Genomic DNA, 22,305 nt, shown 5'->3' with positions numbered 1-22,305 from the left:
CTTAAAATTAATATTTGTAAAAAAATGTCTAAAAAAAATAAAGAGATTATTGCATTTAATAAATATAATAATAATTGAATTTGAATATTATAATAAATAATTTTATGCAATCTGTATATAACGATTTTCAAACATTTCATTTATCTTGTAAATATAAACGATTGCCGTTATTTAAACGAGTTAATTGTACATGAAAATAATAACGTATTTTTTAGACATTGTAAATGTAGTTCAGGTTTTTCAAATAAATATGGAATTTTTTGTTTTCATAATATTATATTTTTTTACCTTTTCTCTCTCACTCTCTTTATAACTACATACGGGACGACGATAATACGCCTGCATAGTACGCAATTTGTATTATATTGTATTAAATACACTTTACATTTCGTATCACTATTATTATAAGAAATGGTGTAACACTCGCAAATATATAATATTTCGTCTTCCTCATCACAAAAATATGTCTATCTCTGGTATCTAATACATTACGATTGGTCCCACATGTGGGTTTTCAAATATATAATATTTGCAACATATATTATGACATCTACAACTTAAACATTATACCCTTCTGGTAGTTTTAACATTTCTGTTGATACCTTTTAACTTAAAAGAAGAAAAAAGAAAAAGATACTCTCCGAAAACAGAAGTCATCCTACTCTGTTCTTAAAGTCAGGTACATCTCAAATAAACCCGGTAGTAGTTATCTCTTTCTCTTTTACGGAATTGTAATTTTTCAATATTATACAAAACGTCATTGTATTCGTTGACACTCTCAGAGTTCTTTAACACATCAAATTCATCATTCGGTATACTATACAGTTAGAAACAAAGTTCATTAATATTAAAGCAGAAACTAACGTTGAGTATAAAATGCTATGTTAAACTAGGCGTATATTTGTTTTTTTCAATGTAATTGAAAATTTTCATCATTCAACTGTCATGTCTTTTGAAAGATGTTTTTTTTCACAAAATATTAATAAATACAAAAATAAGTAGTACGTATTATTGTATAATAAGTATTACATATTATTGTATTAATTTTAAAGTAAAAGAATTATTATGAAATAAATATTTATCTAACGTCAATAATAATCTCTCAATGATTGTCAACAAATATTCCATAATTTAAAGAATTTAATATATGCAAATGAGAGATACATTCGCATATTTGTACAAAGATCCATCAATAAAGTCATAAATCAAATAATTCGCGATTATCTAAATTCAATATCAAAAGTTTATTGATGAAAATATAAATTTTAATTTTTATATTTATATTTTTGACTCTTTGATATGACTTTTGATTTTTTTACTTATTTATATGTAGGAATATATTTTAATTATAATCACTGATCGATTTCTATCGGGAATATTGGAAAATTTGCTGTATATTCATTTACGCGTTTTTTTTAATCATTTGCTATCAGTTCAATATTAAAACTGCACACAAATTGAATGGAATTAATATAATACTTCCCAAAAGAAGATAAATAAATTACTATGTACTGTGTTTAACGAACGTAACCATGTATTTAAATCTCCGATAAAATAATCAAGGAACTTTGTCGATCGTTTTACGAGAAAGATTGTTTTTTTTTGCATCACGTTTAGATACATCTTGTATGAAAGGTCGTATATTGTATCTATATATAAATGCGCTTTGTAAGACTCCTGGAAACTGTGTTACGTCTGAGAGGGTTTTTTGCGTCTACCGAATAGATTGCTCAATACGGAACTTCGTTTGTAATCTTTCCGATTACCACCCGAACTTTGCTCACTTTCTGATCCACTCTCTGATGCTCTTCTAGTGTCCATTACTGCGATGCTTGGAGGCGTCTGTGGAGCTGCTGGTGGCGCGACATAAGGCGGTAACGATGTCGGTCTACCAGTGTAAGCATTGTTTTGTTGCTGCACACCCTGTAAAAGAATATGAATCATCATTTGGGCTTATAAACGAAAGATAGTGAAATTTATAAATTTGCAATGACACTGAGAAATCGTTATGATTATTGTAACAGCCTTTTTAAATTTAGATATAATATATTGAGTTTGAGTAATATTCTAAAATATACATTTTACAAAAAGAAATTACAAATATAATAGTAGTTACAGTTTCATAAAGTTCGTAAAGTAAATAAAAAATATGTAAGTTTTTTTTCTTTAATTTAAAAAAAAAACAAAAAAAGAATTTAACTTAATTTATTTAATATGAATTTGAAAAGTAGAAACTTACCTGCCTAATGTTTGGTACATTCCCATACGCTGTAACAGATAAAAAATACAATTAAAACATTTTCATTCCGTTAAATTGAGGTCACAAGTTGATGCATTATTTAATTAGAAAATTCTGCTAAAATAATTTTTTGTTATTATACCATAAACAGCTATTTACAATTGTTATTATCAATCATATAAATTGCAGAGTTAGAAAATCAAAGTGCAGATATATTGGCAAAATGCGACATTAAATTAAAATTTTTGAAGTGCTTATAAACACAAATAACGGAAATCTGTTAGTATTAATCTTTTGAGATATGACTGTGTTTCAGTTAAAAGTTTAGATACATATGTAAATATTATAATTGATTCACATTGCTTTAGCATTTTACATCCCTTGCCAAGCAATTTGCCAAATGCAGAAAAATTTTCGATAAGATGCGGATGTAGATGAGTGATGAAAGTAAAAGTATTATGTGTATAAATGCAGAATGAATGCATGCGATGTCTTCACATCGATCTCCTTTTATCGAATGTGATTGTTTTATAATGACTGACCAGAATCATGAGGAATATTCCACTGAACCATTCTAGTCGGCGGAGGAGCACTCGATGGCAATGGAGGTGCTAATTCTATAAAATGACGATGAACGTTCACGAATATCGACAAATATCGAATAGAATTTTCCTAAACCTTTTGAATCTTTTAATTTATATACAATAATGACGTACCTTGATGTTGTAGAGGAAGATCGACACTGTTTTGTCGGTGCCATACTGGTTGCTCGTTCGATGAATACTGGCTGGAACCATTGTGATTTAATGTTGCGCTTCGTTGTTGATAGACATTAGGCCTTCCTTGTGGTAAATGATGTTCTATATCTGTGTACATATAATAACATAATAAACTTTACATAAAAAAATATTAAATTATAGATTATAATATTTGAATGCTTGGAAAAATTATTGAATACAAGATGTGAATACAATGTAAAATACATTTTATCTAAAAAAGCATACCATTTCGTCTGTATTGCACCATATTTTCCGAGCTGGAACGCATAGGGATAGGTGGAGGAGCTCCTCGCGGCGGTATAGGTGGTTTGTCAGTTCCCAGCATCGCGGAATTCTGTTGATATTGATCCCGCTGAGCCGCCAGTTGCTCTTGCTGTATCAACTGATGCTGCTGCTGTTGTTGCTGCTGCGCGAGTAGCTGTTGCCTGTGCATCTGCAGAAATTCCGTTTGAGTCTGTGGTTGGTCGGATCTCTGTGACGCCAAGAACGTCTCGGAGTTTTGCGCGTCGTTACGCCGTTGCTGATTATGCCGGTGCATCTGCAGGAACTCTATTTGTACCGAGCTGGGTGAGTGTTGATTTGGTGAAATGGGATCGCGCCTAATCACAGAGTTCTTGCGTTCCATCTCCGGTGTGGAAGCGCGGCTACTTCCGGTTGACGCGTTGTCATCCGCATGTTCGAGCTTCGAACCCTGTAACCTTTGGAAGCCTTCTTGCTGCATCTGAATTTGAAAAATAGAAGTTTACCTTTTATAGTTCAAATTTTGTAGGATATTGAAATAAAGTATATGAAAGATTAAAGGATTAAAAGATTGAATAAATAATAATATTTCCTAAAAAGAGAGTTTATAGAAATTGTAAAAATATAATGATTTTATTGTAAACCTTTTGAGACTCGTCGTAGCTTAAGAGCTGCATACTTGGCGGTAATTTTGCATGAAACGAGATCTTATTAACCCAGTCTTCCATCTCCCCTTGACTTGGTGCTAAAAACAAGAATTCCGAACCGTCCGTGCACTTCAATCGAAATACGTTTTTCTTCTTCGTGTAATCATCTGCTTTCTCGCATATAGCATTGAAAATTGTTATCGGGGCAGTGGCCGCTTTGCTTAACGCAAAATCATCTGTATCCTTGAAGAAGCATAGCAGTTGTCCGCACAATACTGAAATGATTGTAAAATAAGAATAAGTTTAAAGAATAAGGAAACACTTTACATTTATTTAATGAAGTACCAGTGTAATACTGCTTCCACGATCGAACGGCTGCCTTTTTGCCAGCACTTTGAAGCTCGTGCTTTCGTTCAAGAAGACCTTGAATCTCGACTGGTCGCAGGGCGTCCATGTTCTCCATTCGTTGCAGTTTTCGGAAGCTTTGCGTTCTTCGTCTGGTTGTGAAGCTCGGAGTTCGTTTTGGTTTTTTCGTATCCACTTTCATACTTTCGGCCCTCTTAATATCCGAAGTTGCTGAAAAAATTTGTGTATGGTATAATCAATCATAAAATCTTCTTATACTGACAGTAAAAGTAAGACGGTGAATATGTTAAATTCGATATTTACAATCAAAATCGATCATTGGTTATCAAAATCAAAATCAAAATCAAAATTAGAAGCAGACTTCCAAAATATATTTTGTCTAAAACCCCTTTTTTTGAGTTAGAGATGGCAGTATTCAATGTTGAAAAACTCATATTTTTAGCTACTCTACGATGTAAAAAAGCTACGATGTAAAAAAGATTTTTTTCATCATCAATTTATGTGCTGAAAAATGTCTAGACATTTCAAGTGCATTATGTTCTTTAACTAGAAATAAACAAAATTATTTGTTTAACATTACCAGAAATAGTTTAGCAATTTTGTTTAACATTTCACGTCTTACTGACTAGCAAATTGTTATTTTCTGTAACGTGCGTGATTTCCTGGTGGCTTTCTTTGAAAATTATAAATTTTGGACAAAACGCATTTCGAAAGTCTACTCCTCAAATATATTCCTACTTATAACATTGTTATTAATTAAGCTCTTTACATAAATATTATGTACCTCGTCTTAATTTTTCACTAAACATATGCGATAGACCATATGGTTTCTGAGGTGACGCAAGTTCTGTTATTTCGGAACTGATAGCACCTTTCAGCGGAGATAACCTAATGAATAAGTCAATGATATTTGTGAAAACATCAGATTATTATTTTAAATATAATTAGTCTTGTGTGGAGTTTTAATTTTTACTCACATATTCGCAGATTCATGTTCGTCAACTGAGCCGTTAACTTCATCGTGTTGTGCGCGATGAGAATTGTCTAATAACCGCCTACGTTCCTCTTCGCGTTTCCGCTCTTCAGTTATCCTTTGTACCTCTTTACGTTTCCGTTCCTCGATTCTCGCGCGTTCGACACGCTCTTTCTCCGCTTGGCGCGCAGCCATTTCCGCCTCTTGCTGCTTTTGAAAGGCTTCTTCCAGCTATATGATATTAAACATTATATTGTAAGCTTTCAACAATACTAATCAACAATCGTTATCTTCATTGTATTAAATGATAAACTTACCATCGTTATCCGTTTAAGCGCACTGAATCTTTCCTCCTGCGCCTGTATAGTTTTCTCAAAATCTTCGTGCTTTCTTATTAACTCCTCTACTTGTGAAATACTCTCTCCCAATTTATCGTCTTGCAGCATCGGCTCCCTATTGACTATCCAATTCTCCAAAGTTTCGGCGTCCCTCTTAAACAATTGCGTATCCAAATTCTGTTCGTAAATGTGTCTTCTCTTCTGCCATGTATCCTTTAAGATCTGTTGACGTTGTTGCAATACCGATATTTTGTCCTCGATCTCTTTCGCCAAGAAATGTCCCTGCTCGATTAGCTCCTGTCCGGTTCGATAGAATTTCTCGAAGGCTTCTTCGCGCGTATCAATCTCTGATTTGTACTCGTTATGCCTGGAAAGCAACGCCTCGGCACCGGGAACGTCCCGTGCTAATTCTGGCGCTGTCACCTTGGCCACCATTTCGTTTATCCAAGATATCAGTTCCCTATACTCGCCCAAATAGGTCTGCAACTGTTCCGCTTGAGCTAGTTTGCTTCGCCTCTGCGCCGCTTGCTCCAACAATTCGGCCCAAGCCGCTTCCGCCTCCTGATGTTTCACGTTGATGTGTATACGCGCATCGGGGAATAGTTCAATCAATCTTGACGCTTCCTCCATCAAACTCTCCACTTGTTCCTTCACAGCCGCCAGGTCAGTTTCAAATCCCTGATGCTTTCTTACCAGTGCCTGAATTGTCTCCAAATCTTGGCAATAGCCATCCGAGCTGAGAGCAGTTTCCTTCTCTTGTATCCAAGAGATAGTTTCATCGGCTGTTCTGTCAAACATGTGAACCTGTTTGGCACCAGCCAACGCGTCTTGTCGAGCGTGCGCCAATTCTTTCAAGTCCTCCCATTGTTGTTTTGTTTCGTCAATTTTCTGAAGTATCTTGCTTTTTTCGGGATTGTTCTGCTCGATCAGCCTTTGCCCTTCGTCGAGTACAGCCGATACACGTCCTTCGCTGGTCGTTAAGCCGGCTAGGAAATTGTCGAATATCTGGATCAGCAGTTCCACGTGTTCCACGTCACATCCATAGTCTTCCGATGCGGCGATCTTTAATTATAATATTTAATAATTATATCAATATTAGTTTCATGATATGTTATAAATATATATTAGTGTATAAAAGGCAAAATTATGCAATTATTACTTGATTATCTTACCGTTGTTTGGTCCCCGATCCATTCAATCACTTCATCCGCTTGTCTGATAAATTTATAAAACTTTTCGCTTTCCGATAATCTTTGTAGTCGATATTCTTTCAATTTTTGCAATTCTTTAAATTTAAATTCAATATCCGCTTGTTTTTGCGCGATATTCTTGCTATCAAAATGATGACGTTCGACTAGACCACGCGAAAGTTTCTTCAGATTATCGATCGTGTTTTCAAAACCGGACAGGTCACGCTCAATGCCTTCTAGCTTCTTCAGCAGAGATTGCACAGAGTCTTCATCCTTGCCATGATCAGATGAACTAAGTTGTGGATGTTTCTCTCTAATCCATTGTTCAGCTTCCGCGGCTTCGGCATAAAACTATAAACAGCAAATTTAATTTTTTTTATGTGTATGAAAATGATCAAAACTATTAAATCATTATATTATTAAAAGTTGAAATTATTCACGTTACTTTTATGTAACAATTATTATAAATTAACAAGAGAATGATAATGATTAATTTTGTATTAATAAAAGTATATTAGATTTCTTACCATTTGTGACTCTACAGCGTCGAGTAATCTCAACTTTCTGACACTTGCTAAATCTCTAAGGTGTGATAATTCCTCTTGCAACTTTTTAGTCAGCTGTTCAATCTTGTCCGCTGCGAAGTGTCCACTTCTAATCATCACAGTCGCTCTGCTAACCAGTGAAGCTACTACAGGCTCTCTGGACAATAGTTCCGCTTCCAAAGCATGGTGTTTCTTTTGTAATCGTTGTACAGTGGTCAAAGAGCTACCGAGATCATTGCTTGCGGCTAATGGTTCCTTCTCCGATAACCAGTGCAGTTCATCTTCGACATCTCTCGCGAACTGATGCAGTAACTTCGCGTCTTCTAAATTATCCCTGCGTATCTGCATCGGCTCCTGAAGACTGTGATATCTGTTGATCGTAACTAATGCTCTCTTTTGAATCTCGTCACTCAAGAAATGATTTGATTTCTGAAAGCTGGCGGCGGTATCTTTGATAGATTCACACGCTTCGTTGTGACCGAGCACATCGTTCTCCAAATTAGTGTGTCTTTTCAGCAAATTCGCCACACTCGATAGGTCCTTGCCATGATCCTCTGACTGCAATTGAGTTTCAACTTCATCCATCCACGTCTCGAATTCGTCCAAACTGCGGCCGAATAGCAAGGCTTGATACGCATCATTCAACCGGTTCTTCTTTAGCTCACTAGTCTCTTGCAAAAGACGCCATTCTGCTTCCAATTCATCTAAACGTTCCTGTATATCCTTCGAGGCGTAATGATTTTCCTCGATAAGCGCTTCGCCCTCATTGACGACTGCCGCAACTCTCCCTTTATTTGCCATCAACTCGCTTTCAAATGCAGCGTGTTTCTGTATCTTGCTTTGCAAATTCGAGGAATCTCTATAATTTTCATCGCCCGCCACTTGTTGCTTCTGATGTAGCCAACCATCCACCTCATATATGTTTCTGAGGAACTGGTGTAAGTGATGACTCTCCAAAAGTTTCTTTCTTCTGGCTGTTGCACTGTTTTTCAATTTGTCCCTTCTGGTACAAACCGAAGCAAGTCGCTGCTTTATTATACCTGCATCTGCGTGTTCACGCGATAGGATTTCATTTGCGAATTTTTCGAGCTCTTCAATACGTCCTAATTGAGATGCTAACATCTTTTCGAATTCCTCATGTTTACGTAACAGCGTCTCGACGCCCGATAACGATTCACCAAGATCGTCGTTGTTGAGGAATGCCTCTTTCGTCGCCAGCCAACTGTCAGCCTGATCGGCTTGTTCTTTGAATAATTGCAGTTGATGCGCTTGCGTTAATTTTTGTCTACGATTATCCCAAGCATTTCCCAAGGTTTGTCTGAGTTCTTCCAAATGTTCGAGATTATCCTTGACATCATGGTTGATTGACAAGAGTTTATGGCCATGATCCTTTAAGCCTTTAAATATATCTTGTCTTCCGTCAATCTCTGCCTTCCTTTCTTGATGTAGTTCTAGTACAGCTTGGGCTTCGGATATAGTGGTCGGTGGTTCGGAGTCATCCATGCGTTTGATAGTATCTGCCACCCAAATATCCAATTCATGCAGATCAGCTTGGAACTTGTGTAATGTATAGGCTTGATTCAAAGCGTCGCGTCGTTGTCGAGTCACACGTTGTAGATCATCCCAGTTAGATTGAAGTTCGGACAATATTCCGTTTATTTCGGACGCCTTGTCTGGGTATTTATGCGACAAGTTTCGCGCCTCTATCTTATGTTCCTAAAATGACACAAAATAATATAAAAATGAAAAAAATTAAAATAAAAAAATCTTAAAATCATATTTAAAACAAAATATGAAGTGCAGCTTATTGAATATTAAACTCGAAATTTATTGAAATTCTATTAATATATGAGCAATATATATTAAAGATATCAGCTATTTATATAATAACTGAAAATAATAATCATAAATACAGATATAGCTGTATTAAATTTTCATTACTATCATCTTAGTTATTGAATAAATTTATGGTTATTAATTCTGAAATAAAAAATTAATAAAAATTGATGTCTTTACCTTCAGTTTCCCTTCTATTGCTGTCATATCTCGCTCCATAGCCTCTTGTTTTCTTTGCAACTGTTCGACAGCAGGTAAATCTTTTCCTGTATCACTCGTATTCATGGCCACTGATTTCTCAATAACTCTTTGGTTTGTGTCGTCAATATCTCGATTAAATAGATGGATCTCTAATGCACCAGCTAATGTTTCGCGATACGCGCTTAGAGCACCTTGCAAACCTTTCCACTTATTATTAAAGTTATCACGCCGTTGTTGAATTGCTTTTGATTCATTATCACGACCCTGTATAAAATATAACAAAATAACATGAATATTTTTTAATAATAAAAATATTCAATTATATACTTCAATATCTTTATTTTTTCATGCTAAAAATGTTACCTGTTTTATAAGTTTATCCGCCAAAGCATTGATCGATTTTATTCTAGAATCATCCACTCGCATATCACTGTCTACATCATCGAGTTTCCTTTGGAGACTTAAGCAGTGCTCATAATCCTTTCCAGTATCACCTGCCTGAACCATCATTTCTTTATCTCTGATCCATGCCTCGATCTTCTCCACCTGATTGTTGAATTCCAAAATATCTTGAGCCTCTTCTAAACCTCTACCTCGATTTCCAGATTCCAATAACAATTTTCGCCAGGATGCGTGTAAATGATCTAATTGTTGACGAATTTCCGCGCTCGCTGGATGTTTTCGCGCTAACAAAGTCTCTCCTTTTGCTATTTTATAAATAAATTTGTTATTAAGTTTCAAATAATAATAACAAGAAAATAATTCAACCGATTCAATGAACCGAGCCATAGCTTGTTCATCAATCAATTACCTTTAATTTCTTCAATTCTACTCTGATTTGCTGCTAGCTCTGCTTGGAATGCCTGATGCTTCTGTAACTTTTTGATCTTGTCCTCCAAACTGGATACTTCGCCCTTGGATGCTTCTGCTTCTAACTTCTTCTGCTTTTCGCCTATCCAAGACTCGGCTTCACCAACATCTCTAACAAACTGTACATGTAGCAGACTGGCTTCCAACCTTCTTCTTCGCGCATCGCATAGGTCACGAATTCTTGCGCGTCTTTGAATGACCTCGTTTAGTCGTCGGGCGATCGTCGATGAGTCAAAATGATTCTGCTCCAGAAGTTTGTTCCCATGCTCTTGCAGCGCCGTTAGCTTCTCTTCGTGGGTGACTAACAGCTTTTCAAATTCGTTGTGTTTTTTCATTTGCGCATCTACTTCTTCGACTGAGACTCCGAAGTTGTCGCCGCTCAGTGCTGCTTCCTGAGTAGTAGACAAAGTGTCAAGTTGTTTGGCGTCTCGGAGGAAGAAATGCAAATCGATTAGTTGATCCAAGTGCACTTTCTTTTGCTGCCAAGCGGTGTGTAGCCTCTGTCGCTCATCCAACAGCTGATTACACTTTTCTTCGACCTCCTAAAAAGTATATCGATGTGATTAACAGATACTCGCGCGAATATTATTATCTATGGTAGATGTCTGTGATGTATAGCCCTACCATAGCAGCATAGTGACCAGTTTGCACCATAGCTTCGCCTAAATCGAGTACTGAGCTAAAGCTATCCTCTCGTGCTTCGATTTCTCCTTTCAGAGCCTCGTGTTCTGCTTTTAAGATTTGTGCGCTGGCCGCGTCTCGAACCTTTTCTTCCGTTGACATTGTAGCACGGAGTCCAGCTGCCCAGTTCATCAAGTCTCTTACCTAAATGTAATTAAGATTCTCTCGTTAAAAATAATATAAATCGTCAAATATAACTGGTGAAAAGTATAATTTAATACCTGAGTGAGGAATCGTTGCAAATCGCAGCTAGCTTGCAATTGATCCCTTCGATGAGCAGATCTTTCTTTCAATTCCTCCCAATGAGCAACAACGATTTGTTGCTGCTGATCGATGTGCACCGCGTTGTTACCCGGATAATGTACTTGTAACCTAGATGCATCCTCGACTAACACCTGCAATTGAGCCTCCAAAGCGACCAAATCATTCTCAAATCCTTCATGTCGTCTAATTAAAGCTAAAACGGAATTTAAGTCGCGACCAAGATCCTCTGGCAAAGCAGCCTCTTTTTCTTGTATTCGTGATAACGCTTCCGCCACGTCGCGATGAAATCGATGAATTTCTCCTGCCGCTTGCAATCGTTGTTCGCGATTTCGGATGAGACCCAATAGATGTTGCCACGATTCTCTACAATAAAAAAAATTGTATCTCAAAGTTAAATTTTGTTATTTTTTTGAAATTGTGTAAAATTTTTAAGTAAAGAGTTCAGACAAATAATTTTATTACTTGTAATACAGTAAATAATTATATATAGTATTGACAAGTATGCAAAAATTTGTAAATTAGTTAATACATAATAATTTCTACATTACAACTATTACAAGATTTTAGAATTCGAAAATGTTAAGGCAGAAATTTAGAAAGCAGAAGATCTAAGAAAGATTGAAGATTTCAGATATAAGATTGCGAAGTCACGAAAAATGAGAAGCATGAAAAATAGATATACTTTGAATCGTAGCATGATGCTTATCTATACAGGATATCTCAAAATTCGTGACCGAAATTTTAATAACATATTCCTGACTTAAAAATAATACAAAAATCCTAATATCAAAATATCGAGGCTATAATAGTTTTTAAATTAATAACGGTTAAAATTAACTAATCATAGAGCTGATAATGTTGAAATACTTCACTAATTATGTTTAAACATAGAAAATAATTATATATTCAACGTACACAACATAAAAATATTACAGGATATTAAAAATAATAAATATATATAACGAATTAATTTAAAAACTATTATAGCCTCGATATTTTGATATTAGGATTTTTGTATTATTTTTAAGTCAGGAATATATTATTAAAATTCGATCACGAATTGTGGAACACTCCGGTATATACATGAGTCAGTTCATGTAACTAAGCATGTACTTACTTCATTGTCTCCTGTCGATTTTGTACTTGAAGCACCGGATCATCTTCGTCAGATCTATATTGAATGCGTATACGAAAAAAAAGTTAATATCCAACACCGACCCAACACCGAGAAAAAAAAAGCAAATAATTACACGAAACATATTAATTTACATCAAATATGCCATTTTGTTAATTTATTGCATGCAATTAAATGAGATAATATTCTACGAGAGTAATAAAAAAGTAATGAAATGAAAATAATGACAAAAAAATTCTTATTTGAATTAGATATATATTAAAGATTTACCCTAATTGTTCCTGACGTTTTTCGATGTCCTGGATATAAGGACTTTCGTTCGCAATTAGTTTTCTGGCTAATTCTTCGCACTGATTAAACCTCTCGGAGCCAGCCTCTATTCGATGCTTGAAATCATTAAATTTCGCTTGTAATAACAGTAGATGTTCATAATCTTGTCCGTAATCCTCCGACGCGGCTGCTTGTTCTTGCTCTTTAATCCATTGTTCCAACTCTCTGCTCTCTAAGAAATATTCATGGCGATACATGCTCTCCATTAAACGTTGCTGTCTTACTGTAGCCAGTCGTTGCAAGGCGCGCATTTGTTGAATAATCGCTTGCTGCTTGTTGGCTATCGCTTTACTATCAGGATGCTTTGAGTTGATCATTGTAGAAGCAGTGTGTCCCATTTCTGTCACAATACCATTGTATGTGTCTAATTCCAACTCAACAGCCTGTAAATTATAAGCCAGATGCGAATTTTTATTTAACATGACTATATAATTATGATGACACTATAATTGCATTAGCTGAATAATTAAGTGAGTTGTTTGATTAATAGTATTTATTACTCGTTTTGCAAAATATATACCTTATGTTTTGTCAATAATTTCGTGGCGGCATCGCGATCTCTGCCATAATCGGTAGAACTCAGCACATCGTTCTTCTCATTAAGCCAGCTTTCGACTTCACCGGCTTCGAAAAAGAATTCTTGTGCTCTTAGGGACAAGTCCAATGCTCTGCTGCGCTCTCCTGCTTTGTCTTGTAAGTCTCTCCACGCATCATCCAGAACATCGCACAGTTCTTGGATCTAGTAAAATTAATGCATTTAATTATTTATTATTATCTAATAGCTCAATGAATAACATTTTCAACAAATTACTCGCGCAAAAACAAATACGAATTAATAATTCATTAAATAGTTAATCGCTGAAATCAATAAGGTTGACACACTGCCTAGAGTTCCGTCGCTGTGGCAAAAGTTTTGCGTCTGCATGCAATAACACGTATACATCTTCTATCTCGATTCCTGAGACTTATTTCTTAAGCAATAGAATAAAATCAGAAAGCTTGTGCAATTAAAATTGAATTATTAAAATTAATAATAAAATTAAAAAATAAATTAGATATTCCTTTAATTTTTACATCTTTAGTATGAAATAAGCTGCAAAACAAGTGATATAATGATAATAAAAAAAATATATATATAAAAGATTATATTATTAAAATACTTATATATAAATTTTCGTATTCCTATAAAAAAAAAAGAATAAACATCCATTAGTCTGTTTTCTATTTCTGCTAGACTGCACTAGAACTTTTTTTCTCGCTTTCGACAAATATTAAACATATATTCACTTTAAGTTCCAAAAGTACACACTAGTTCAGCTACAGAAAACAGACCTTATATACATATAATATAAACGATTCTCAATACATGAATATCAAATCTCTTTGACAAAAAAAGTTACGCATAAATGTAAACTTTTTCGTCAAAGAGTGTATATATCTGTGTAACATTTGTTAAAGAGTACGTATATCTGAGAATAAATTCCTACTGTATAATTCTTATACGTGAAGTTTTACAATACTTTGGATATTTTGCAATAAGATTTTTAACAACATATTAAAATCTTTAAGATTTTCATGTATAAAGAGTCGATCATATAATATAAAGATAATTCGCATAATTTTAGAAATTATGCTACAGAAGTACAGTAATTGTAGTTAACATCTTATAAAAACAATAATAATTAAAATAATTTGTTAATTACGTGATGTCTAACTGGATTGCTAATAATTATCATTGAAACAGAAAAGCAATAAACATTTGTGATAACATTTCTCATGCGTTTGTGTGTCTACCTTACCTCCGTAGACGTGGTACCCTTCGAGATGCTCCTGCTGTGCAAAAATCATAAGTTCTTACTCCAGTCTCATATCAGCCAATCATCGTGCGAATTCACGAAAAAAAAAAGATTATTATTTGAAAATAACCTTTACCTTTTTCTTCTCCGGATGAGCTTGATCAATGAGTGTCTGTCCAGAAGCCAGAGTCTTATCTATCATAGGCTGATGACCAGCAATCTCTGCTTCTAGCTTCTTATGTTTCTTGTGTAAAGTCTGGGCCTGATGCAAATTCTGTCCGAGTGTTGTTGAGGACGCTTGAGGCAAATGATCTTTGATCCACTGCAATTCTGCATCCAATTCAAAACCAAATTTGTGGAAGCGTAGACTCTCCTCTAATGCTTCTCGACGTCGCTTAGCTGGTTCTTTCAGGCTGCGGAATCTACCAAATACAGTGAACCATGCATCATTGTACATCAACGATCTCGGTAACGAATCAGTTTGATCATTAAATAATTAGTTTAAAAGAAGAGATGATAATTGAAGAAAAAAATTTCACGTACTTTCTTTGGGTCGCTTGACTGGTCTTCAAAATATTTGCCGCATCGAAATGACCCTCGTGTGCCATTTCCTGCCCCATGGCCACTAGATCGTCCACTTTTTGCTCCCATTGACACATGTCACTCTCGAGGGTCTGGTGTTTCTTTAATAATTCCTTGCAACTGCGGAGATCCATACCTACTTGTTTACTTTGCAAACAGGTCTCTATCTCCTCTAGTTTTAATCTAGCATCTTCCATGGTGCGATTATATCCGTGTTGTGAGGCCGCTTGTCGCAATCTACGACCTTTTTCCAACGATAATGCTACCAGTTGGTCCCATTGATCATTTAAATCCTTCAAAGTTTTTCCTACATCGTCTGATCGATAATTTTCTTCTGATATGAGCGCCTTGCCCGCTTTGTTGACTGCTCTTAACTGTCCCTCATTGGCGCGCAATTCTCGCTCGAAAGCTTCGTGCTTTTGTAGTTTACGCTCGAGATTGTTCAAATCGCGATAGCTTTCATCGGCTGCGGTCTTCATTTTGTCACCCAACCAATCACGTAAATCATCCACTTCGGCTGAGAATTGTTGATAATGCTCGGATGCATTCAAGGCTGCTCTTCGGCGTTGAGCAGCGTCCTTTACTGCCATACGACGAGCTAGTACTTGATTTCTTCTTTCGTTAATGCTAGATAAATTAGATTTATATAGCTAATATGATATAAAAGTTTCTTAATTTTATTTTAAAAACAAATTTTTGTAATAACTTCAGTTTAATTTAATTTTACAAGATCTATAATATAATATTATTTTTTTACTCGTATCGATCAATTTGATAAATTCTTCTAATACTTACTAATCTTTTTCATAATGATTTTGGGCGATTAACTTGTCCGCGGTGTCACTAAATGCCTTTAATCTGTCATCTTGTGCGTGAAGAGTGTTCTCGAATTTTTCATGTTGTTTCAATAAAGCCTCGACGTCATCCAAAGATTCGCCTAAGTCCGTGAATTCAAGGAAAGCTTCGTGAGAACTGGTAGTAGCTTCGATCTGATCGGCTTCTCGATTAAATTGTTGTAATTCTAGACATTGTCGTAACCATTCTTCTTTTGCTACCCAATTGGCTGTTACTGTTGGATATAATCCATTTAACTTTTCAAGACGTTCGCGTACATCTGTCAATGTTGGATTACGACGTAATAGTTCTCTACCGAGATCTTCAACCTCGCGGAATCTACAAGAATAGAAAAAAAGGATCGTTTATAAAAAATTAGATATTTCACTAACAATATTCTTTACTAATTCAATAAGAATATCCTAATAAAAATTATTTTAATATACTCATTATTAATAATAAATTATTTTTACTAATAATATTAAATACAGTATTTTTATTGAATTTCATAAAATTTTTAAATACAAAATTGATTGTACAATGTCAGCAATTACGTACTCGTCTTCTTTGGTTCGTATTTCTTCTCCAAGTTCCGTGTGCTGTTTCTTAAGTTGCTCAGCAGTAGCAACGTCTCTTACAGATTCTTCGGCCTTCATTGTTTCTTGTGTATCGGTGGCCCAATTAATTAAGTTCTTTGAACTGTTTATAAATATCTGTTGACCAACCGCGTCTTCTAAACGAGATCGTCGTTCCTTGGCTTTTGTTTGGACTTGGTTCCACAAATCTTTGATTTCGTTTTGTCTCACATTAACATTGTTACATTCGTGTGGGTACGAATTCTTAACGCTGTTGCCTAATAAATTCACTTTCCGTACCTGTAAAAATAAAATAAGATAAAATTATATAAGAAAATTAAGAGAGTCATTATTTTTTATTTATTATTTGATGCTTTTTATTTATTAAAAATTCTGAAATTATCTCACTTTTTCTTCAACTGGCGCCAATTCCCGTTCCAAATGCTGATGTCTCCTTTGCAGAGCCTGAACAGTCTTCAAGTCAGGTCCCAACTCGGCTGTATCTAGTTGGGTGATTTTCTCCAGCATCCAATCGTGAGCCTCGTCGCAAGTTCTGTTGAATAACTCAACGCTGGACGCGCCCTCCAAGCTCTTTTCTTTTTGTGTTTTCAGCCAGTTTAGATGATCCCATAGCTGATGAATATGCCTCTGTCTGGCCTTGACTTTATCTAGCTGACTGTGGCCTTGGCGAACAAATTCCTCTACCGCTGCGTCTATTGCCTCCACCCGTTTTCCGGAAGCTGACAGATCCGTTAAAAATTTCTCATACTTTCTCCTTGCTGATTCGACGTTGTCGCGAGGATCGTCGACTCTTAACATCTTCTCTTTGTCTTTGATCCACTTTTCAAAGTCGTCACATTCCCGGTAAAAGCCATAAAGCCTGATGGCGTCCTCCAGCAACGCATGACGTTTTACAGCGAAATTCTGTAACTCGCTGTAAGTCTCATTGATTTTTTTCTGTCGCTTTTCCACGCTATCACCGTCACTCACCGTCTTTCGCTTGATCGGTTTTACGGTAGACTTAATGGATTTTAATCGCCGGACTGGTACCACCTGCTTTACCATCTTCGTCTTCTTTACGCGCTGTGTCACTTTGATCTTCTCAGGTCTACGTACTTGTACTTGCACGACCTTTGGCTCGATCTCACGCACATAATTAGCCGGCACAAATCCGTCCGTACCGTCAGCTTTCCTAACGCTCCACCAGTCGGGATTTGTCTTGTTCAACAGAAACATAACTTCACCCTTCACCATATGCATGCCCTGACCATTAAACGGATATAAACTCTTCACTTGCGGTACCAATCTATCCTCATTAATAGTTCGCGGCTCGAGTCGTTCAACTACTTCGTCCACCCATTCGTCTTGTGGTACCAATCTGATTTCCTTGCTCCATTCTTCCTGCTCAAGTTCGGCGACTGGTTCTGGATCTGCAGACAATTCCAGAGTGGAGATGCCGGATTTAATGAGTTTCTCCGCCTGTGTGTTTAAGGACTGTACATCACCTTTGTAAGCGTTTAGCTCACCCTCCAAATCTTTATGCCTTTGCAACAAGGCTTGAGCGCTTGGTTCGTCCACTCCATAATCTTCCGATGCTACTAGAGCCATTTTCTCGTTCATCCACGAATCCGCCTCATTCGCATCGGCGTAAAATTGGAACGCTTCAGCTGCGTCGTCCAGCTGTTTCTTCCGCAATGCCGCTAATTCCTCCAAGACTCTCCAATGTTCCTGCAACGAATCTATTCGATTCTGTATCTCCAATGCCGATGGATGATTATCGGCTATCAATTTTCTGCCGGCATCGCAAAGTTGTTCGGATTTAGGCCTGCGCACTTTCGTTTCGTCTTGCAAGGCTTTATGTTTCTGCTGCAGTGATATTACGGCTCGCAAATCTTTCGCGGAAATGCCAGCCTTACATATTCGTTGTTTCTCTACCAACCACGACTCTTCGTCCTCATGATCTTGAAGAAAGTGAAAGAAATTTCTGGCGTCTTCTAGACGAGCTTTACGCTCCTTACTGTTTTCTACAAGTTCGTCATAGGCGTGATTTAGTAACTCCAGTTTCTGTTGCAACAATGGTGCCTCCTTATTCTGCGGCTGTGCCAAGTGTTGAGCGGCCTGTCTACCGAGTCGTCTCTGGCTCTCGCCTAGAGCCGTCACCTGCAGTTCCTGCAGGCTGTGTTTCTGCAGCAGATCCTCGACTCCGAGTAAGTGTGGACCCACATCAGTGCTCTGGAAGTTCAGCTGAAGCTCTTGGATAGAAGCCAACGTTGTATCGATTTCTCTCATTAAGGTCATTAGTGAGCTGAGTGCGACCAGATTGGATTTGTGATTGTCCAGCAAAGCCAGCAATTCTTTCCATCTCTGCAACACCTCTTGCTCTCTGCTGCGTACTCTTTCTAAACCGTGATAATTTTCCCGCACCAATTCTTCGGACATGTTTGTTAAATCGTGGAAGCGCTCTTCGCGTGCCAAAATGTCGGCACTGATAGCCTCGTGCTTTTTCACTGTGGCATCTACTTGTGCTAGATTGCTGCCATATCGGGGATCCGTCAGGACTTGAATCATTTCTTTCAAGTAACCTTCTCGGAGTACACTCTTTCTTTCAAATTTGTAATTCAATTGCTCGAGTCTCTCTTGTCGTAACAACTCAGTCCTCAGAGCGACTTCACGGCGATGCTCTGCTCTCTCCAACTCTACCCAATTTCTCTCGATGTCATGGATCAGCTGACCCTCCTGTGGGGTGAACGCTGGCTGATTCAGAGACTTTAATCGGGTGTTTATGTGGAAGTATAACGCTTCTATCTCAGACCGTTCCTTGTACTTCGGTGGTTTCTCCACTGTTCGGTATTGCTTGAAGGCTAAAAGTTCGCGTTGAATACCTTCGAGTGAGTTTGGGAAGCTGCGATTTTCCAAAACCTCGATTTTCATCTTGATCCATTCCAACAGATCAGTTGTTAACTTCTCATAATGAATTTTCATCTTGTCGGCGTCCATCATCTGACCCACAATCTGCGAGTACAAAAAAGAAAGTTAATTTTGTAATTAAGATATTTAATTAAATTTAATTGATTCTTAGATTCTTGAATTTATAGCTTTTTAAAGTATAAAATATTTTAATTATAAAAAATATATAATATATACATATAATATATACAGATATTCAAAATTATTATATACATAAATCATTAAAAAAGTATATAAATTTAAATTTTAAAGTGATTCTTTATAGATACTGTCAAATTTTTTAATTAGTAAATTAAAATATCAAATTTTTCGATTTAATCTTAACATTATTAATTAAAATGTCAATTCTTCGATATAATCTTAATGTTAGCAGAAAGAAATATAGATTCTCAATATTTTTAGAGCTTCAAGATCTTAAATCTTTAGATTTTCAAAATATTTATTTTACAATTTTATATGTATATAATGAGACTTTTAAATAATCGTACATTCGCTATTCTTTTGCCGCTCTTTATTTCGTTCTTCATTCTGGCGAATGTGTGATAATAAGATGCAACATAGGTGATAATGGACTTCTCGTCTGGCCTGGCTGTATCCACGTCTTCTGCGTCCAGTAGCCGTGGTATGCCGAGTTCTGAATTAGCAACGTCAAAGGCATAATTGAGATTATCGATGTTCTTATTTTGCTGTAATTCCGACCAATTGACCAAGTCCGGTCTGTGAGCATGTATGAGAGCGTTGAAACCGAGTCCATTCCTCCAGGAGCCTATTTGTATAATGTTTAAAATATTTTAAATTTTTCTCATATATATAGATATATATATGTGTGTGTGTGTGTGTGTGTGTGTGTGTGTGTGTGTGTGTGTGTGTGTGTGTGTGTGTGTGTGTGTGTGTATTATATATACCTAATATTTAATCTTATAAATAAACAATATTTAATAATTCTTCTCAATTATCTTATAAATTTTTAATACTTAAAAAAATACAGAGTAAAGTTTATAGCTTGGAAGATTCGCGTGCAAGATTATGCTAAATGTTTTCTCGATTTATAAATATTATAGGATTTCTTTAAACTTTTTTTTTAAGACATTCAGATACTTTGAATATTCATGCCGCGTAATTGCATGCAAGACAGAGAACTCGACTCTCACCAGTAAAGTCCTGGATGTTAACGCCGGGATAGCCATTTGTCTTTCTCTGACACCACAGTAACAGAGCATCTTTGGCAGACTTCTTCTCGCTACTGTCGTTCTCTTCGTCTACATCAATTTCGATCTCTTGGATTTGGAACCTCAAAATTATGGTCCAGATGAGACCGAGGATCAGTCTGGGATTACCATCCACGATATCTTCTGCACCGATACTCTCAAGGCGAACCTGAAACAAAGAATGTAATCTTTGAGATCAGAAAGAGAATTGTTGGAAAAAATTGAAAAGAATAGTGATTTTATGGAACAAAAAATTTTCTACGCAAAAACATTTTAACATTAAAAAATATCCTAACGTTTACGATAACCGTCTTAATCATGTAATGTCATTAAATGAACATCAGTACATATAATAATTAATATTAACTAACTAATACTGATTTGCTTTTTCCAGAAATCAAGAAAATTGTTTCACATACACTTATGTCTCGTAGGTGCAAAACGCCGGCAGAATTTCTTAACTGAATTTTTTTCTTTCTTCGCGAGACTTGTCTCTTATGACATCTCATACTAACATAGTTTCATGTTTCACTACTTAAGACTTAGTCATTTCAATGTGCTACGCTGTGCAGTGAGATCTCGTAAGTTCTTTCGCGAAACTCATCGATCAGCGAGCGAATAATTTATTCGACGTTTACGTGGCGTTCGCATGATTATTTATTCGCATTCCGATCTATTGCACGATCGCGGTGCAGCATTCGACGCAGGTTGCGTAAATGACAGGTTTTAATAACGGATGAGTAATTCATAAAAATAGAAAATGCATGCGACCTAATAGGCAATTCTAAATAATCTAGAATAATAAGGCGCTACATTGTAACGATCGTATAAAATGTCATCGAGAAAACCGGTAGATGCTTTTATCGCCTTTTATAGCTCTAATTAAACTAATTAAACACAGCAACTAATTAATGCAGCTGTTTCTTTGAACTTCCATTGATACACCTTCTTTATATTTTATACGCTGCAAAATAATATCAAAAGTTACTGTTTATTAATTTTAGGAAAATATCTACAAATGGAACGATGGATTCAAAATCTCAAAATGTCAAAATATATAATTATGTGAGAGGTGTAAATCTTAACGGTGATGTGTTTGGTAATTGGTTGTCATTGCACGTGGTCCAAGAGAAACGAATACAAACATCGGTACTTAATACTAGTCTCTCATGAAATTCCTGTTAATTTTATTTAAGCCATGGACGTGCAACGGTTATGAAATTTATTTCGGACCATTAATTTCGAGGCGCGTAAAATCCCGTTGAGAGCGTCGACTCGACGGAAGTAATTATGTGACCGTGCCGTATAATGAATTATAACTGATGCGATTTAATAATTGCATTTTATTCCGCGTGATCGAAGAGCATGCGGAACGGGCGGAGAAATCTTTTTAGCCTCTTTTCTCCGCTCGGCCTGCTTTCGTGTTTTACGACTTCGCATTTCGTAATTATACAAAATAATAAAATTGTAACCGTTATGTTAAGTCTTCAAAGCGAATTAGGCATAACAATTATGTCTTTAGTTTTTTAATATACATAGCAGTTGTTCACGGTAAAATTTATCTTAGGCATTGCAAAGCATTTTGCAATTCGATCGAATAGCAATGTAGAAATTTTAGATGAAAAACAAGTTGTAAATTATTACACAGAGATATATTTGAATTTAATCGCGACACTGGAAAGAGACTGAAGACACTGGGCTCCCCCCCT

At 36.1% G+C, this 22,305-nt stretch overlaps 1 protein-coding gene across 4 annotated transcripts in view; it reads right to left on the bottom strand.

The window, feature by feature from the left end:
• Window positions 1–1,465: 1,465 nt before the first annotated feature.
• The window catches only part of LOC108752555 (spectrin beta chain, non-erythrocytic 5), a 66,220-nt gene continuing 45,380 nt past the window's right edge, over window positions 1,466–22,305 (bottom strand). For 2 of the 4 annotated variants that reach the window (XM_018493434.1, XM_018493431.1), the window contains exons 4-30: window positions 20,540–20,765; window positions 19,877–20,154; window positions 16,830–19,433; window positions 16,405–16,721; window positions 15,808–16,185; window positions 14,974–15,639; window positions 14,567–14,852; window positions 13,155–13,373; window positions 12,575–13,017; window positions 12,287–12,340; window positions 11,127–11,532; window positions 10,849–11,049; window positions 10,166–10,766; window positions 9,718–10,061; window positions 9,334–9,618; window positions 7,300–9,033; window positions 6,755–7,123; window positions 5,562–6,644; window positions 5,249–5,475; window positions 5,056–5,159; window positions 4,251–4,481; window positions 3,903–4,180; window positions 3,244–3,739; window positions 2,956–3,105; window positions 2,782–2,856; window positions 2,240–2,268; window positions 1,690–1,923 (exon numbers count right to left, since the gene is read on the bottom strand). In XM_018493434.1, coding sequence (XP_018348936.1) covers window positions 1,690–1,923; window positions 2,240–2,268; window positions 2,782–2,856; window positions 2,956–3,105; window positions 3,244–3,739; window positions 3,903–4,180; window positions 4,251–4,481; window positions 5,056–5,159; window positions 5,249–5,475; window positions 5,562–6,644; window positions 6,755–7,123; window positions 7,300–9,033; window positions 9,334–9,618; window positions 9,718–10,061; window positions 10,166–10,766; window positions 10,849–11,049; window positions 11,127–11,532; window positions 12,287–12,340; window positions 12,575–13,017; window positions 13,155–13,373; window positions 14,567–14,852; window positions 14,974–15,639; window positions 15,808–16,185; window positions 16,405–16,721; window positions 16,830–19,433; window positions 19,877–20,154; window positions 20,540–20,765 — 12,318 coding nt within the window. Of the gene's footprint in view, window positions 1,924–2,239; window positions 2,269–2,781; window positions 2,857–2,955; window positions 3,106–3,243; window positions 3,740–3,902; window positions 4,181–4,250; window positions 4,482–5,055; window positions 5,160–5,248; window positions 5,476–5,561; window positions 6,645–6,754; window positions 7,124–7,299; window positions 9,034–9,333; window positions 9,619–9,717; window positions 10,062–10,165; window positions 10,767–10,848; window positions 11,050–11,126; window positions 11,533–12,286; window positions 12,341–12,574; window positions 13,018–13,154; window positions 13,374–14,566; window positions 14,853–14,973; window positions 15,640–15,807; window positions 16,186–16,404; window positions 16,722–16,829; window positions 19,434–19,876; window positions 20,155–20,539; window positions 20,766–22,305 lie in introns of all 4 variants that reach the window. The other 2 variants (XM_018493433.1, XM_018493432.1) reach the window with 2 other exon arrangements.

Source organism: Trachymyrmex septentrionalis, unplaced genomic scaffold (genome assembly GCF_001594115.1).
Source record: "Trachymyrmex septentrionalis isolate Tsep2-gDNA-1 unplaced genomic scaffold, Tsep1.0 scaffold60, whole genome shotgun sequence".
In the NCBI taxonomy this organism is placed as follows: domain Eukaryota; kingdom Metazoa; phylum Arthropoda; class Insecta; order Hymenoptera; family Formicidae; genus Trachymyrmex; species Trachymyrmex septentrionalis.
Note: the sequence above shows the minus strand (reverse complement) of the source record. Positions and strands in the feature narration are given on the sequence as shown.